The sequence below is a fragment of the Trachurus trachurus genome (assembly GCF_905171665.1).
Source record: "Trachurus trachurus genome assembly, chromosome: 21".
NCBI classification, from domain to species: Eukaryota; Metazoa; Chordata; class Actinopteri; order Carangiformes; family Carangidae; genus Trachurus; species Trachurus trachurus.
In genome coordinates this window covers 29,612,118-29,631,823 of record NC_139899.1, presented here as the reverse complement: position 1 = coordinate 29,631,823, position 19,706 = coordinate 29,612,118, and the positions used below count along the sequence as shown (strand labels likewise).

At 42.5% G+C, this 19,706-nt stretch overlaps 1 protein-coding gene across 2 annotated transcripts in view; it reads left to right on the top strand.

The window, feature by feature from the left end:
* The window catches only part of caska (calcium/calmodulin-dependent serine protein kinase a), a 176,918-nt gene that overhangs the window by 115,471 nt on the left and 41,741 nt on the right, over positions 1–19,706 (top strand). For both annotated transcript variants that reach the window (XM_083997044.1, XM_083997043.1), the window contains exons 6-11: positions 2,505–2,607; positions 4,623–4,798; positions 7,003–7,125; positions 8,343–8,426; positions 9,191–9,290; positions 14,001–14,122. In XM_083997044.1, the coding sequence (XP_083853170.1) occupies positions 2,505–2,607; positions 4,623–4,798; positions 7,003–7,125; positions 8,343–8,426; positions 9,191–9,290; positions 14,001–14,122 (708 nt within the window). The remainder of the gene's footprint in view (positions 1–2,504; positions 2,608–4,622; positions 4,799–7,002; positions 7,126–8,342; positions 8,427–9,190; positions 9,291–14,000; positions 14,123–19,706) is intronic.

Sequence of the window (19,706 nt, the reverse complement as noted above, 5' to 3'; positions counted from 1 at the left end):
AATTCGATGAACCTTTCAGTACAGAGTTTATCTGTAGTTTTTTTTTCTTTGAGTCTTGTACCTCAGCAGCAGCGAACGAACACAGTGTGTGAGATCAAACCAACAGATCAGTGAGCAACAGTTTCTCAGCTCGCTCCTCACTGCTCTTATCTTGCTGCCACGGCAACAACAGCATACGGACAGATAACCATTCGTACAGGAAGTCACAATCAGTCTCACCTTCACTGACTTCCACAAATTAACAAAACTTTAACTCCTTCAATTCCTTCCTCCTCACGATATATTCATCTCTATATGTTAAAGAAAAGGGATAAAACCTCTCTTTAAATACAGCATGTGTTAAGTTTGAGCTCACTCGTGGTTTTTCCTCGCTCCTCGTCTCCTCTGCTTCACTCGTGTGTGTTCAGTCCTGTGTGTAGAAACGCTGCTCCTCTCCTCCTCCCGTCATGCTGCTGCAGCGTCCACGTCTCAGGTTCTTCAAGTGAAAACAGAGTTCAGACGTCGACTTCTCTCTTTAGTTCCCTCTGCGTCCATCATCTGCTGCTTCTGCTGAGTGTCGCTCTCAGAGAGAAAAGCTGAAGTGCAGACTGTGGTGATGCTGTGCAGAGGAAAGCTGGAGGTGTGGTCAGCCCTCGCCTTCCTGCCCCACCACACACACACCACACACACACACAGAGAGAGGAGCTGTGGGATCTCCCAGCATGCTTCACTTGTAAAACACACACAATATGATGTCCAACTTTGGACTTTTGATTATAATATGCAGCCGGTATGTACTGAGTGCAGCCAACTGTGAGAGAAACCAGAATACCACACTGAGCTGAGCCCCATGCAGCAGTCGTTAAAGCGTTAGCCCTTCAGAATAAAAGTTGTACGTGCACATCTGAATCTGATAACACAAAGACATATACTACTGTATGTAGATATAATCTACTGTATATTAACTAAACTGTACAGAAAGCGAGTGAGCAGCAGAATGAATTCTCAAGGTTGCAGATTCAGATTCAAACTACTTTATTAGTCGTATAGGGTTTAAACGACACACATCAGTCAATACAAAGGAAATGAAGTGCAACAGGAAGTGAAATACATAGAAATGTCATCATAATCGCCTCACATCTCTGTTTTTTAAAATATGAACCATCGCTGCTAAGATTTTAGATTTACGTCTTAAAGAGTTCTGGCTGAAATGTTTTGTGAGGTCACACTGAGTTTGACCTGTAGTTACCCAAAAGAAGAGACGTTGCGTTGACAAGAATGAGACAGACCTGAAAATATAATCATAACATAATAAAATGTACAATAAAAAGTTTTATTACAGTTTTTTTTATGGTGAGCAAATAATCTAATTACTGTAACGATTGTTTGAAATGAGAGCAGACTCTCTCTGTCTTCGTCTTGGAGGAAACTTTCACAACTTGTTGTTTGTTCTGTTTTTTTTTTCTGTTGTTTTTTTTTAAAGACGACTCATTAAAGCAGAACGTAAATGAGGAAGTTTGAAACCTGTGAATGAACGACTGTCACAAATCAACACAACTCTGACTGTGTGTGTTCACACATGGAGCTTTAGTTGAATGTGTTTTCATGTTGTGGAGGAACACACACACTTTAACTCCTCACCAACACATGCTGTGATTCACAGTTGTTTGACATTAAAGGGATAGTTCAACATTTTTGGCAAATTGGCCCATTGCCATAATCCCTATAGTCATAGCAGTAGGTTTGTTACCTTTAATTGTCGGTGCAAGCCAACAACTCCAAAACGCAAATTGTGTATTTGATGAGTTTGATGAGGGAAACCAAGAAATCCCATAATGAGCCTCCTTAGCGTAGCTCTGAGCAGCTCACGGCTCTGCTCCGCCGTTCTAAAAACAGCTTGCACCGACAATTAAAGGTAACGAACCTACTGCTATGACTATAGGGATTGTGGCAATGGGCCAATATGCCAAAATGTTGAACTATCCCTTTAAGAGGATGTGGATGTGGAAAAATATATATACAGTGTACAAAAAACTCCTTTAACTTGAGGGAGTCACGGAGAATAAACACTAATCCGTCCTTCAGGACAGTAATAAGACGCTGGAACAGTTCAACCCCCGCCCACATGAGACGGGATTTAATTTACTTTTTGATTATTTTTATTAGATTCTTATTTTATTTTATTTTTCCCTGAAGCACTGGCTGTGCTTTCCTTTTTTTTAAATTCTGGTTTCATTATACGATGAGAGAAGAAACCGTGAGTTATTAGATGAAATAACAAGAACGAAGCGACGCCGTTTAACATCCAGCTCTGAGCTCAAACTGTAACAAGTGTGGTTTTTAACTCTCTGATCCTCCTACGCTGTCGGCCCTGAGTGTGTGTGTGTGTCTGAGTGTGTGTGTGTGTGGTCGGAGGGAGTAATGGTTTGGGTGTGACATAACCTTATTTTATAAGAGGGTGTCGCTCTTTAATTAGAAAGAGACACAAATTAAATCACCAGTTTCTTTCTCTCTCTGTCTTTCAGCCTCACTGTGTGCTGCTGGCGTCCAAAGAAAACTCAGCTCCCGTGAAGTTGGGAGGATTCGGCGTCGCCATCCAGCTCGGAGAGTCGGGACTGGTGGCAGGAGGTAAAGACAACACCAACACAGAGACTAAGGACAAATATATAATGAGATACTGATTCCTCTCATTATTCAAATGAAGATAAAAACAAGTTTTTGGAGGTAAAAGTGTGTGAAGCCTCATTTAGACAAATTAAAGCAGCTACGTGTTTTCTAAGTGTTGCTATGCTGCTGCGTAGCTTAAATGGATACGCCAACATTTTTTTTCGTGTCTTGCCTCACTCCTGAGTCCATGACCAGCAGATAGACACCATCCGTTCGACTGTGCGTGCAGTAACAAGGGAGATAGAGCCGTATCGCCGTAATTAGCTTAGCTCAAACACTGAAAGTGTATGGGTAGTGTTAGCCTGCCTCCAGAAGCTGATTTCATTTTAGCTCTAAACTCTGTAAATATATCACTTTATCGACATTTCAAACATGTTTAGGCGAGAAAGTAGCCGTTTAGATCAGCAGTGTGTCGTTAATTTGTCTAAATACCAGCTGTTTACAATTTTGTTTGGACGAATTCGGCGCTACTCAAGCTAGCCGTTGTGACCAACACACTTCCGGTTACTTTCACAAAATAAAACACCCGTTGCCCTTTACATACAGAAAACCATGACGATAGAATTTGTGCTTTTACTCTGAAATAGGAAGCTAACCTACCCTCGATGTAGCTAGCTTGAACCAAAATAAAGCGCCTCTGCTTGAACCCTCCATTTTGACCGATCTCGTCCCGTTAGCGGCATTTGACCGCTCAAGATGCCTTACCGGAGAGTTTTGTCAGCTCTGAGACCAAGATCGGCCCGCCGGTTTCCGTTTAGAGTTGCTGAAGAGTTTCTCTGATGACTTTAGGTGGAGGCAGGCTAACACTACCCATACACTTCCAGTGTTTGAGCTAAGCTAATTACAGGCGATACGGCTCTATCTCCCTTGTTACTGCACGCACAGTCGAAAGGATGGTGTCTGTCTGCTGGTCATGGACTCGGGAGTGAGGCAAGACACAAAAAAGAAAATGTTGGCGTATCCCTTTAAGTTTACATTAGCAGCTCAGGAAATGTTCAAAGCAAGGATGTGCAAGGGATGTGGAAAAACAAAGAAAAACTCCAAGGCACTCTCTTGACTTAGTAGAAATGGCTTTAATTAATCTGGCATTGTCACGATGACATGTTTAAAATGACTACAGCACGTTTCGCTTATCGGGGAATCAAAAGGATTTCAGCATGTCATTGTGACAATGACAGATTAATTAAAGCCATGTTTACTAACTCAAGAGAGTGCCTTGGAGTTTTTCTATGTTTTTTACATTAGCAGCTGCTTTAAACAGACTTTAGTTTAGTTTTAGTTTAATTTAATGTGTTAAAAACATGAAGGAACCAAATACATTACCCATGCAGGTCCAGCAGAGTACAGGATAAATAACGTTTAGACCTATAAATAAGATAAAAGAATGAATAAAGAAAAATACTAACACTAGTAATCACATTCACTCATTAACACATATATTCTGCTTCTCTATTGATCATTTATTGATCATAAAAATGTTCAGTATCTTGTCCAGCTGCCATACAAACATGGCGGTGCAAGATGGTGACACTCTCTAAAGCAAGACCCTTGTTACAGTATATGTAGATATAAAAGAAGAATTATAAGGCTACGAAAACCAAACACATTTTATTTTATGGCGATTATACATTTTGCCAGTAAACCTTGCCAACTGGACGTTTAAATTATGACGACAAAACAAAAAATAATCTCTAAGCAAAGGTGATTTGAACCTTATTATTGATATTTTAATGTGGAGCAACTCTGTGTCCAGCTCTTCAGCTTTTATTGAGAGGAAGGAAACAAACATTAAATCTGACCTCCAATGATCAAAGCGGGAAACGAAATGCTGAACCTCATTTCAGGTCTAAGAGGAGGAAGTCAGGTCACACTGCGCTTCCTTTTTTCTTGTCCACATGTGGTAAAAATACACACTTATAAAGAATATAGAAGTGGTTATTATTACATTGATTGATTTCTCTGTAACTCCCATTAAGGTCGGGTCGGGACGCCACACTTCATGGCGCCCGAGGTGGTGAAGAGGGAGCCGTACGGCAAGCCGGTGGACGTGTGGGGCTGCGGAGTCATCCTCTTCATCCTGCTCTCGGGGTGTCTGCCCTTCTACGGCACCAAGGAGCGGCTGTTCGAAGCCATCTGCAGAGGCAAATACAAGGTCAGAGGTCGCTCCGAGATGTGTGGAAGAGTCTGAACCAGATTCATGTGGAGAAAAAAAAATGGCCCATTGCCATAATCCCTATAGTCATAGCAGTAGGTTCGTTACCTTTAATTGTCGGTGCAAGATATTTTTAGAACGGCGGAGCAGAGCCTCAAGCTGCTCAGAGCTACGCTACGGAGGCTCATGGGATTTCTTGGTTTCCCTCATCAAACTCATCAAATACACAATCCAACAACTCCACAACGCTCTGGTGGACAAGTTGTGATCTGCACATTCACCACGCTATGAGTTAGTTAGTTTATTATTACGGGACAATGCACAATACCATTAATCCAGAACAGAGAAGAGATGGTTGTACCAGATTTAGCCACTAGGGCTAATTTCCATCTGTATTATCCATGAGATAATAACACAACGTTACCAGACAGAGTTGTTTTAGAGGGAAATACAGAGACTGCTTGATGAAAAACTGTCCCTGAAGGCAACGCGCATCAGCGGTTTTGCATGAATTTCCCTCTAAAACAACTCTGTCTGGTAACGTTCTGTTATTATCTCATAGCGTGGTGAATGTGCAGGTCACAACTTGTCCACCAGAGCGTTGTGGAGTTGTTGGATTGTGTATTTGATGAGTTTGATGAGGGAAACCAAGAAATCCCATCAGCCTCCGTAGCGTAGCTCTGAGCAGCTCACGGCTCTGCTCCGCCGTTCTAAAAATATCTTGCACCGACAATTAAAGGTAACGAACCTACTGCTATGACTATAGGGATTATGGCAATGGGCCAATTTGCCAAAATGTTGAACTATCCCTTTAAAGCAACCCCTACTGTATCTGGGATTTTTTTTTCTTCTTGAAAACCAACCTTGTAAGATCAGAGCCTCCGACCCGGTGTCCCAGCTCTCGTCTCCATGGCGACACCGCCACACAAACATAACGCGCTAACCCGTAATCTCTTGTTGATGACAGATAAGATTACACAGATATACACATGGTAACATGGTAGATGATAAATAACCTTATCCACCGCTCCATGGATTGATTTCTCACCGACTTCGTTGTTGGAAACAAGATGCACATGGAGGAGAGGAGGGTTAGAGACACAGAGGAGGAGACACCAGACCTGGAGAGTTCAGCTTTAACACCAATGATTGAGAACAGAAGCAGAACTCAGAGCACAAGTCAACATACATGAGGAAATAAGCTTTTGGAAAACAGACTGTCAAATGCGGCCATGAGGTGGTTGTGGAGTTTCATATACTATATATAAATATATATATACAGTATATATATATAGAGAGAGAGAAAGAGAACGAGAACAGCCTTGAGTCATATGTAAACACAGGAAGTCACGTACGCACAGCTGTACACATTTGTAATGTGTTGTGTTCAGTTTGAGCATGTTTGACCAGAACTGAACCAACACATCCGGTCACGTTGGTCCGGCCGGCCCGGCTTGTTAAGAACTGCACTCTGTAACATTTCCAGTTACCAGTAACGTTACTATCTAAGACTTTATTATCAGTGATGGGAATAACAGCATTATAAAATAACGGCGTTACTAACGTCGCTACTTTTTTGAATAACGAGTAATCAAAATAGTTACTGTTTCCCCCATTATAAAAGTCGTTACCGTTACTGACAATAAAATCTGCTGTTATTTGACTCAAGAAGTCCCATCACAAAATAATACACTCGTTAAAGTGTTTATGTTATATACACTTTTTTTTTCAGTCCATGAACTTGTCGTAAAAAAAAAAGCGATTTAGTCAGGCGAGTCCAAGTAATTTGACATACAGTATTTGAGCATTTTATAAAAAAGTAACGCAATAGTAACTTTTCCTGGCAATTAGTTACTTTTATGATGTGATATTCAGTTGCTAACTCTGCTAACTTTTGGGGGAAAGTAACTAGTAACTATAATTAATTACTTTTTGAAAGTAACGTGCCCAACTTTATGGTGCACTTTTGAGCTGGTATAACTATAACTTATATTCTTTTAACTTGTTTTATTTATCTATGTATTATTAATTACTAATGTTGATTATTGTGTGTTTTTTATTGTGTGAATGAGCAGCTGGCCAAGGTGTAATTTCCTTCGGCATCAATAAAGTTGCATCTAATCTAATATAATCTAATCTAACACTGGTGATTATTAAACTCGTCACTGACCCAGTGTGTGTGTGTGTGGTGTGTGTGTGTGTAGATGAATCCGCGGCAGTGGGGCCACATCTCAGAGAGCGCCAAGGACCTGGTGAGGCGGATGCTGATGCTGGACCCGGCGGAGAGGATCACCGTGTACGAGGCTCTGAACCACCCATGGCTCAAGGTACAGTACAGCAGCAGAGGCACCTGAACGCACCGTCAGCAGCAGCTGTCGTCATAGTAATAATGTGGACGGAGTTTAAGAACGACTTGTTGACGGTTGAGCAGAGACACGACTGAAGGTTTAGACCAATCAACTCCAGCTGCTGATTTCTCGACTTTAATTCAACGCCCGACAACACACACTCACATTTACAAACCCACATGTTCACACACACACACACACACACACACACACACACACACACACACACACACACACACACACACACACACACACACACACAGTTCACAGGGTTTAATGTCTTATCTTCTTACTTATCTGCTTGTGGCTCCGCTCAGTGCAGCAAACTGTGGTGAATCTCCCACAGGCCTCAAACTGACGACAACAACAACAACAACAGTAACAACACGGTTCAGCTGAGCAGATAAATGATCAGGAGATTTTGTCTTTAGATTCAGTTTCTGACTCAGTTAAAGGTTTTTTAAACTTCTCAGAGTTTCCTCCTCTTCTGTGTTTTATTTGAAGAGATGATCCATGAAAAGATCTTAAAAAACTCATCCCAGTGTTAGTTTTCCATCTCCTCTCTCTCTATTAGCTTCTCTCTGGAGCTCTAGTTACAACAGGTCGGTGTCAGCCAATCAGAAGAGAGGAGGAGGCTCTCTTCTGATTGGCTGACAGTTTTCTGACTGATCCAATGAAAACTAGAGCAGATTTCAGAATAAAACACTCAGAGAAACCAAATCCTGCAAAGTGCTGGTTGGACGGTGGGTCCAGGTGGTGAGGGGGCGGGGCTTAGTTGTGACATCACAAAGTGACAGAAAGTTCTGACGGCTGGTTTTAAGGCTCAGTTTCTGAATACAGGCTGTGTGCACTTCTCTGTGGACTGAGGCTTTGATACTTTCACAGTATTAATATAGAACCTAGAGCTGCTTTATAATCACACTACACATGGACATCTACCTTTATACTGTATGGAGCTTTAACAAAAACATCTACCTTTATACTGTATGGAGCTTTAACACAAACATCTACCTTTATACCGTATGGAGCTTTAACACAAACATCTACCTTTATACTGTATGGAGCTTTAACACAAACATCTACCTTTATACTGTATGGAGCTTTAACACAAACATCTACCTTTATACTGTATCTCCCACGTGACTTGAACGCAGCATCAGACTCTTCATGTGTGGTTGTGTGTGTTGGTTCTGCAGGAGAGGGACCGCTACGCCTACAAGATCCACCTCCCAGAGACGGTGGAGCAGCTGAGGAAGTTCAACTCCAGGAGGAAGCTGAAGGTTCGGTTCTCACACACACACACACACACACACACACACACACACACACACACACACACACACACACACACACACACACACACACACACACACACACACACACACACACACACTGACCATGTGTTACTACATCCAGATGGATCAGCTGATAACTAGAGGCTGCAGACGTTTAACCCTTCAGAGTCTGTGGCATGTTCTTCTGTATTTCTCTCTCCTGGTCTCCTTGTGTGTTAAAGGACTAGTTCACCAAAAAATTTAATTCAAGCAAGCCGACATGTTTGTAAAACTAGATCTAATTCAAAGTCTTGCGGAGTCTCGCGCGAGACCCAAGTTGACGCTCGGTGTGTTTACGTGCAGTCGGAAGCTCCCGTTTGTGTCATAAACACAGGAATATCAACTCTTGACTTGCTTGAAGTAAATAAACTTCTGGGTGCATGTTTGAGTCGCCGTGGCGATGCGGGGACAGACACAACTACTACAAAACAGGAGTAATTAAACTGAAAATCTTCAGATTCCTTCTTTTAGACCTAAAATGTTAGGAACATACAGCCCCGAGTTGTGCAATCACTTCCTGTCGGTGCTGTCGATCCTCTACACAGTTTGAGCTACAGACTCACCAGTGGAGTCTCTGTAAAGGTCCAAGTGTCCCGCTTTCAATAAAAAAGAATGACATTGCTCTCATTTGGTGAATTGAAACAAACAACACCAACAACACAAAAGCAACACAAGTTAATGATGATGATGTTGTTGCTGTTTTGTTGCAGGGCGCCGTCCTGGCTGCAGTGTCCAGTCACAAGTTTAACTCCTTCTACGGCGACCCCCCCGAGGAGCTGCACGACTTCTCCACTGACCCCACCTCCTCAGGTACACACACTAACACACAACCTCTAACACACACAGACACACACACTAACACACACATACCAACACACACAACACATACCCTCACCTCTAACACACTTCCTCCCTCAGATTTCCTTCCCCTGGTTTTCTCCTCGGTTGCTCTTGAATTAAACTTCTGCTTTCTGTGCGTCGCTACAACAGCAACGACAACAACCACACACAGCAGACACACACACACACACAGCAGACACACACAGCAGACACACACACACACACACACACACACACACACACACACACTGCTCAGGGATGGTGTGACTGAGCCTGAACATCATGGACATGTTGCTCCTGTTTGTCTCTTCCTGTTGTTAACGCTCCGTCTCCGTCTGTTCATCTGTTTTTTATTAATGCTTCCCACCTGTTAGGACTCCTAGCAGCAGAACGTAGGTATCTGTTGGTCCTGTGTGTGTCTGTGTGTCAGTGTGTGTGTGTGTGTGTGTGTGTGTGTTGTGATGCATGCCACAGGTGCTCTGCTGCAGGAAACAACATTTGATGTAATCACCTTTAAAAGTGTGAGAGTGTGGCAGCTGCACAGAGAGTTTTATCTCAGTGAGACTCAGAGCTTCATGTTGATCAGTCCGGTGTCGAGAGGAAACGGCTTCAAACAGTGAAAACTACAAAACAAGAACATTTTACCAAAATATGCTTTTTTTTTTCTTCCCATTGTCCTTTAAAGGAGTCATCACCCGGAAATCGCATTTTTCCTTGTTAAAACATGTATACTGGTGTTGGACCTCAGTGGAAACTTGCCTGAAAACCTGGGGTTTGAAAGTGGCTGAGTTTTTTCGTTTGGGCTCTTTGTTTAAGCCAGAGTAGCTCATGAGGCTGCACACCACAACATTACGAGATTTTGATTCTGCGCCTACGGTGACGTCACCGTGGCGCCTGCTTTCATAAACACACCTCTCTTCCACCACCCCGACTTCTGCCGTGCCGCCATTACGGGTTGTTTTATTTCCCACTGTAGCGCTGTTATTTCGTCACTTTATTAAGTTTTAATAATTTTTCATGCGAGAAAGTAAGGGTTTAGATCCCCAATGTGCGGTTAGTTTATCCAAATGACGGCTGTTTAGAAGTTTTCTCCGCGTAGGGAGAGAGGTGCAGCCAGCTGCAACCAGCACCAGAGGAGCGGAGGAGGAGTGACTCCTCAACCCGCCTGCAGCGCTCGTTTACCTGGCCGACCGACATCGTCATGCCGCCGAAAGAAACCATCGTTAATTTATTAAGTTTTAATATTTTTTCATGCGAGAAAGTAGGGTTTAGATCCCCAATGTACGGTTAGTTTATCCGAATGACGGCTGTTTAGAAGTTAGCTCCGCGTTGGGAGAAGTGAGGTGCAGCCTGCTGCTGCAGTGAGCACCAGAGGAGAGGAGGAGGAGTGACTCCTCAACCCGCCTGCAGTGCTCGTTTAGCCGGCCGATAACAACGTCGTCGTGCCGCCGGAGGAAAGGGTCGTTAATTTATTAAGTTTTAATATTTGTTAATGCGAGAAAGTAAGGGTTTAGATCCCCAATGTGCGGTTAGTTTATCCAAATGACGGCTTAGAAGTTTGCTTCGCGTTGGGAGAAGTGCAGCTCCAGCGAGGCAGAGGAGCGGAGAGTGACTCGTCAGCAGCCCGCCTGCAGCTGCTCGTTAACCGGTCAAACTACGTTGTCATGCCCGCGGAGGAAACAGTCGTTAATTAACTTACCCGCAGGTTTGTAGAGGTTTGTTTGAATGAAAAGTGAAGCTTCACACAGAGCTAGGGTTGCCACCTTTGAGTTGTGAAAATAAGGGACACTCGACCAAATGTTGACGGGGGGGGGGGGGGGGTTGACACGGGTCAAAAGGCCACACTTTTCATGTAGGCCTATGTATTTTGTACACGTTCAATTTCTTGTATTAACACATATGGTACAGTGCACCTCATTGACTTGACGTAGCTAAGGCCAGGACGGGCTACTTGTTTGATCCAAAACATAAAGTTGCAATATCCCACTTAAATATAATAGTCATACATATTAATGCCTATAGCCTGTGAAGAGGCTGTCACATGTTACACATAATGATTCCTCACAACAGCCTAATAGGCTTTATGCACAGCTCCACTACTTCCTGAACATTTAAACAAGTTCCTTTATTTCCTGTATTATTGGACAAACTGATTAATCCAGGTGTGTCTGACCTCAATGGTCAGAGAGCTGGCCAGCTTAATGGGAGGACTGGATGGTTTAAGTTCAGGAAGTAGTGGAGCTGTGCATAAAGCCTATTATTAACAGTGATTTACCATGGTTTGAAACACATGCAAATCAAATAAAAATGCATCTGCACAAAATGATCAGAAATAACACTGTGCTAATGTTCAGACCAGTTCAAGGCCAGCTGCATAGGCTACCAGCAACAGCAGGTCAGACGAATAAACAGCACCCAGTTAGTTTGCTTTTGTTTATGTAATAATAATAATAATAATATAAAAGCCTAATATAAAATCAGCCCAGTGCGTAAAGCTGTCGCTTCAAGCAGAGATTTTTTTTTTTTCCATATTGCCCGTTCATTCATCATCCCGTTAGACTGAAAATAGGTTACAGAGGGTTTTTTAGGTGCTGTAGCTACAAGCAAATCTCATGTTGTCTCTGTACAAAGACCTTTTTAAATGTGAAAACAGAGTAGACCTACTCAAAATTTGCGTTTGAGCAACACATAACAGGGCGGCGAAATATGTAGATAGCCACATTAAGTTAAATTAATTTACCGATTATCCATCTTATTATCTGTCCTGCTGCGAGCGGCGCACAACTTCTTTCAGTGGTAACTGACTGTAAATAGGCTATAATGACCTCTTGACGCTCGGCTCAACAGCTGAGCAGCGTATCCCCTCAGCTGAACATCTGCAGGCGGAGACGTCAACAGCAGCGGATCAGCTGATCTCTCCCTCCCAAACGCTCCGTTCTGGACTTTCAAAGTAAAGGTGACGCCAGCTGAAAATGAGTTAGCGATGGATAGAAAGTGTCCTACAGAGAGGATGATCTCTGTTTCGTTGTAGTTCTGACAAATGCTGGATCTTTACAGAACACGTGCGAAGTGATGTTGCATTCATGACAACTCGGAAATAGGGGACAAAGCCCGTCCCGTATTGATTCAAAACGGGACGCACTATTTTATTTCAAAATACGGAACGATTCCGTATTTTAAGGGACGGGTGGCAACCCTACACAGAGCAGCAGCAGCTTTGTACCGGGGCTCTGTAGCCTACGTACAGAAATCACCAGATTTGCATCAATAAATACATGTTTTACAATGAACCGATACAATTTTGTTTTATTTTATGAAGTTATAACATGGTTACGGTAACGGTACACGACAGAGCAGCATAGTAGCCTATGTGGTTTCCAATACAGCCTGCATGTAGCCCACAGGGCCAGCCACCATTCCGGCTCTGTCCTCCCTGCGTCCAATCAATGCGCGCCTCATTACATATTAATACAATGAACATCCGGACCAGTCAAAACCTCGCGCCTACTCTCACGAGAGAAAGTTGCCATATGAAAAAGTGTCAGAACAAGCTCTATGTTTGAATTAAAAAAAAAAAAATGTTTCCAATAAGTTTTAAGAACTGATTCAAAGCAATTTAAGGGGGATTGGATACATAAAAAACCAGGTGATGACTCCTTTAAAATAAGTTTATAATGGTTTAAAGTAGATCAAACTGCAGCAGCGAGAAGAGAAAAAAACTCTGTCTATAATTAGAAGTAGACATTGTATTTATAGGCAGTGTCCAAAACACAAAAGTTATCTTACAAGACAGATTAAAAGGGATAGTTCAACATTTTAGCAAATTGACCCATTACCATAATCCCTATAGTCATAGCAGTAGGTTCGTTACCTTTAATTGTCGGTGCAAGCTATTTTTAGAACGGCGGAGCAGAGCCGTGAGCTGCTCAGAGCTACGCTACGGAGGCTCATGGGATTTCTTGGTTTCCCTCATCAAACTCATCAAATACACAATCCAACAACTCCAAAACGCTCTGGTGGACAAGTTGTGACCTGCACATTCACCACACTATGAGATAATAACACAACGTTACCAGACAGAGTTGTTTTAGAGGGAAATTCATGCAAAACCGCTGATGCGCGTTGCCTTCAGGGACAGTTTTTCATCAACAGTCTCTGCATTTCCCTCTAAAACAACTCTGTCTGGTAACGTTGTGTTATTATCTCATAGCGTGGTGAATGTGCAGGTCACAACTTGTCCACCAGAGCGTTTTGGAGTTGTTGGATTGTGTATTTGATGAGTTTGATGATGAGGGAAACCAAGAAATCCCATGAGCCTCCGTAGCGTAGCTCTGAGCAGCTCACGGCTCTGCTCCGCCGTTCTAAAAATAGCTTGCACCGACAACTAAAGGTAACGAACCTACTGCTAAGACTATTATAGGGATTATGGCAGAATGTTGAACTATCCCTTTAAAATCAAAATCATAATAAATCAAAAATGAAAAACAAGTTTCTAAAGTTTGATGAAGTCTGATTGAGTGTGATAAATGTGTGTTGATGTTTGTAGCTTCACATGTACAATAGAAGGTGGAGAAATGTGTGTGCGCGTGCGTGCTCACTTCACCCTAACATGTTCTCTGTGTGTGTGTGTGTGTGTGTGTGTGTGTGTGTGTGTGTGTGTGTGTGTGTGTGTGTGTGCAGGAGCTGTGTCTCAGGTGTTGGACAGTTTAGAGGAGATCCACGCGCTGACAGACTGCAGCGAGAAGGATCTAGATTTTCTCCACAGTGTTTTCCAGGACCAGCATCTACACACACTGCTCGATGTAAGTGACACACACACACACACACACACACACTCAGATCAAACGTGGAAGTGAAACGTTTCTTGTGTTCAGCGACTCACACCTCACAAGACGTACGTGTGTCACTGGGTTTTGTGGTAGGCTAGTGGACCACACACACACACACACACACACCAGACCAGACTAGACCAGAGCCGCTCCACACACACCACCAACTGAGCATAAAGTGTGAACAGCTACAGACTCTGCAACACACACATGCACTTGTTGTGGTTAAGCTGTTTTTATTTCACACTTATTATAACAAACAGGTGCATTGTAATAAATTATAATAATTATGTGATTGTATTGATTAAAGCCTCCGTCTGAAACACAGTAAATCACACTCTGATCAGCTGATGAATTGAACGAACAGTGAAGAACGAGGATCATCATTCTTCATCTGGTTGAATTAAAGACGTGAAAACAACCGAGGTCTGATGATGACATCACTGATGGGAACTGTGGCTGTGATTAAAATCATTGGTGGAAATATGAACGATCGGTTTTTGGGCGAACGTGAACTGAACGTACTGTATTTTCCGCTTGATGAACGTTATTGTGAACGCGTTCATTCTGGCGTTTGTGAATGGCGCTCTCTCACAGTATGACTTCGTTCAGGAGTGTGCCAGATTTCCATAGAGCCTTCCGGGCAAAAACCAGCTAACACACACTGTAAACAGGCGTTAACATGTAGCCTAGTGGAAAAACCAGCCAATCTGGCAACACCCAATCTGGCAACACCTATCAGCTGTTTGGATCAGCGGCGCTGGAAGAGGCAGAGTGATACAGCGCGCTGCAGAGCTGTCTGTGTGGAGGAATACTGACCCAGTTGGTTAGTAAAAGACAAACGGGGTTAGAGAGGGAAGTCCAAGTCATTTGACATATTTGAGAAATAGAAATAAATATTTTATTGAGAAATAAAATAGTAACGCAATAGTTACTTTTCCTGGTAATTACTTTCATCACGTTCTAACTCAGTTGGGGAAAGTAAAGTAGTAACTATAACTAATACTGGTTAAAACTGCTAAAATAATAGCTGTCTGTGGTTCTATATGGGCTGAGGCAATAATTTTGATAATAATAGCTTGTAGAAAAGAACTATGAACTAGTTCAGTTTTGGAACTGTGAACTTAGTTCAAAATTTTGAATTATGAACTATTTTCAAATTTGTGAACTGAACTTTGAACTAGTTCATATAGAAAGTGAACTTTCCCAACACTGGTGATGATGTAAGAAGAACACAACTAGATTTCTGATCTTAATGGGACTTCCTGCTTGAATAAATAGATAAATAACCACTTCCAGTTGATTTTAGCCCCTGCACTCGGTTTTGCATGTTCTCTTTTTAAGAGGAATGTGTCCTGATTCTTTTGAAGAACAAGGGGAAGTGCTTTTCAACCCCAAAAACCACTGCTTCAGTCACAGGCAGGCCAGGTGCAGACTGTGAACATACTGTAGTGCAAAATGAAAAAAGCAGTGAAGGCGTCTTTTCGGTTTTCTGCATTTCTTCTTAGTTGGTTCATCAAACGAGGTAAAAAGATGATCTAAGCCTATGCAGCAGGTTACACAACAACCGCTGAATGAAAACCCACTACAGGTTGTGGCTCCTACATCGTCACATTAACACGTCGGCTTTGTGAAGTGGTGTTACGGTACATTTCATAGGGTGAGATCTCTACTTCTCTACTGGAAACCAAAGTGCTGAGTTGTTGAATCCTTCTATACTTAAACGTATTTGGAGTATGTACAGTAAGTGTTAGTGTGTCCCAAATCGCGCACTTCTGCACTTACACTTAATATGTTGGCAGCAGCGTAACGTAACACTGTCACGGTTCAACAGTTTAGAAGAAGAGTAGGAGTAAATGTTGATGATTATTAACAATGAAAAAGTAGAGAACGGCTTCAAAGCTCCAGGTGTTGAACCATAAGAAGGTGGATCTGTGATTTACACTGCAAAATCTTTCCAAGAATAGGCCTACTGGTCTTATTTCTTGTCAAAATGTCTACATTTTAGTCAAAACTTATCTCTTCCCACTTAAAATAAGACTCATCACCTACAAATTAACTTGTTTTTAGATCATTTTCACTTGTTTCAAACTAATTTTCAATTGAAATAAGTAGAAAAATCTGCCAGTGAAAGGAAGTTTTTTTGTGCTTGTAATAAGGAAGAAAAACTTGCTCCACTATCAGATTTTTCTACTTATTTCAAGTGAAAATCTGCTTGAAAGAAGTAAAAAGTGTCTAAAAACAAGCTACTTTTTCCAATGTGATGAGTCTTATTTTAAGTATAATGAGATTTGTTTTGACTAGAAATGACATTTTAACTAGAAATAAGACAAATATTCTTGGTAAGATTTTGAGTTTTTGCAGTGTAAAGAGTTTACTCAGCTCCATGTGTCCCTTGTCTCCAGCTCCAGAGTCCTAGTTCTGGTTAAACCAAGACTACACAGATATACACATGGTAACATGGTAGATGATAAATAACCTTATCCACCGCTCCATGGATTGATTTCTCACCGGCTTCGTTGTTGAAAACAAATGATGCACATGGAGGAGAGGAGGGTTAGAGACACAGAGGAGGAGAGTTCATCTTTAAACTCTCCATCGTTCTGCTCTGGTTTCATATTTATCGACATAAAGGGACATAAAGTCGCAGCTCTTCATCACATCAGAGTCGTCTCTTTATCCGTCTGTGGTCTGAAGGTGTGAAATCAGACGTGTGCCTCTTTCCTCTGCTGTCGCCATGACGCCCTCAGGAAGCATGTGACAGGACGAGCCTCATCGCATCTCATCTCATCTCCAGCCCAGTGACAAATGAACCATACATACAGTATATTATATTACCCATAATGCCCCTCAGTTGTTTGATCACATGCATCATTAGTTTTTATACCTGTGTGTTCAGGATGAGTCCGTTCAGTCGTTTAACTGATAAAAAAAAAAAAAAAAAAAGTATTGATTAGTTCTTTATATTTCTGATGATGACTCGGATGTATTATTGACACAGGAGCTTTAGATAGATAGATAGCAGATGTGGAGCAACAGCTGCTCAGGTGTTGGTGCTGTTAACCTGTTAGTGGAGTCTGATCTGACTCAGCAGTTTTACCTCCTCAGATTTCATGAGTCAGCTGCGTCTGTTTTGAAAAACTGCTCCACACCAGGTGAGGCCTTCAGGTGCTCCAACACAAATCAGGCAAAACTGCAGGGATTTTTTTTTACTATTATTATTATTTAACAATTAAGACAAGACAAACTCCTCGGGATTAAGGGCTGGGAAGAAAAAACTGAACAAAAAAAATAGTAACCAATCAAAAAGAACAGCCTGTGTACAGTTATGTAATTACAGTGGTGGAAAACCAATCAGTTTTAAAGGGATAGTTCAACATTTTGGCAAATTGGCCCATTGCCGTAATCCCTATAGTCATAGCAGTAGGTTTGTTACCTTTAATTGTCGGTGCAAGCTATTTTTAGAACGGTGGAGCAGAGCTGTGAGCTGCTCAGAGCTACGCTACGGAGGCTCATGGGATTTCTTGGTTTCCCTCATCAAACTCATCAAATACACAATCCAACAACTCCACAACGCTCTGGTGGACAAGTTGTGACCTGCACATTCACCACGCTATGAGATAATAACACAACGTTACCAGACAGAGTTGTTTTAGAGGGAAAGTCATGTAAAACCGCTGATGCGCGTTGCCTTCAGGGACAGTTTTTCATCAAGCAGTCTCTGTATTTGCCTTGTCAAGAAGACACAAACATGGTGCAAACAACTTCATGAAGCTGAAAACACACAACACAACACAACAGAAGTGAAGCTGAGTTAACATTCGCACAACGTTTACACCCAATCACAGTTCAGTATGCATTTTATTTGCAATGACGTCACAATGATGTGATATACAGCTTCACCTTTGAGCTTTTTTGCAGCAGCTCGATGATGTCGTTTTCTGAATCTTGTAGCTCATGTGTGTGTCTGTGCATGTGTTTGATGAAGCTGCGGTGAGTTTTGATCCCTCTGGGCCACCGTAGTTACATGTTTGTGGTGCGTGTTGACGATGATGCTGTTGTTGTTGTGTTCAGAGGCTCTCCCAGCTGCTGGAAGCTGAATGAGGTTGTAGTGACTGAAGCTGCAGGGAGACGAGTAGTGGATGTGCCAAGTGTGTGTGTCTGTGTATGTGTGTGTGTGTGTGTGTGTGTGTGTGTCTGTGTGTGTGTGTGTGTGTGTGTGCGTGCAGCAGTGTCAGTGGGAGCTGGGGGCTGCAGATGTCTTCTTTTCAGCCTTTAGTTTCACACCCGGCTCTGAGAGCAGAGGAGAGGAGAGGAGGAACAATGGCCTCTATTGTCGGCCCGTTGTGCAGCTTACAACAACAAGCCTCCATCTCTATCTCAGTGTGTGTGTGTGTGTGTGTAGCCTCCTCACACACACACACACACACACACACACACACACACACTGACAGAGGATCCTGGAGCTGTGAGCCTTTGATAACAACATGCGTCTGCCTCTCTGAGCGTCGGCTGCTCCTCTTACCGTCTCTCCCGGGTGAGTCTGACTTTTTCTTTTCTTGTTTTATTTTCTCTCTCTGATGCGTTTGCAAAAAAAGAAAAAAAAACACAACACAGCGTTTTGTCGAGAGAAGCCCGGAGCTTATTTGAAGTCCGCCCCACCATCCCCTCGTGTGTGTTTTCTGCCGTTTGACATGTATAATGAGGCTTTAGTCAGGAGCAGTTGTGAGTTTCTCCCTCATGCTCCAGTTTCCTGAGGCGGCGGCTGGAGACGATGTTTGAATCTACTTGTCACTAATAGGAAATTAAGAGATCGCTCTGTGTGTGTCAGAGTAACAGCTGATACTATGTGTGTGCCTGTTTGCTGCACACACATAGTATAGTATATATAGACACACACACACACACTCACGCTTGTATCTTAAAGGGGGATAGTTAAACGTTTTGGCAAACTGGCCCATTGCCATAATCCCTATAGTCATAGCAGTAGGTTCGTTACCTTTATTTGTCGGTGCAAGCTATTTTTAGAACGGCGGAGCAGAGCCGTGAGCTGCTCAGAGCTACGCTACGGAGGCTCATGGGATTTCTTGGTTTCCCTCATCAAACTCATCAAATACACAATCCAACAACTCCACAACGCTCTGGTGGACAAGTTGTGACCTGCACATTCACCACGCTATGAGATAATAACACAACGTTACCACACAGAGTTGTTTTAGAGGGAAAGTCATGCAAAACTGCTGATGTGCGTTGCCTTCAGGGACAGTTTTTCATCCATCAGTCTCTGTATTTGCCTCGAAAACGACAAATAAAGGTAATGACCCTACAGGGATTATGGCAATGGGCCAATTTGCCAAAAATGTTGAACTATCCCTTTAAAACATTGTGTGTTTGTGCAGACGACTCCGCTGCAGCTGCGTCTGACTTCTGTAAAAGTCTAAATGTTTAGATATTATAAGTTAAACAGTTTAGTTTCAGACGCTGCTGCAGAATCTGGTCTGGTATTTTCAAAATAAAAGCCCTCAGGTCAGAAAATGCAACGTTTGTTAGTTTCACT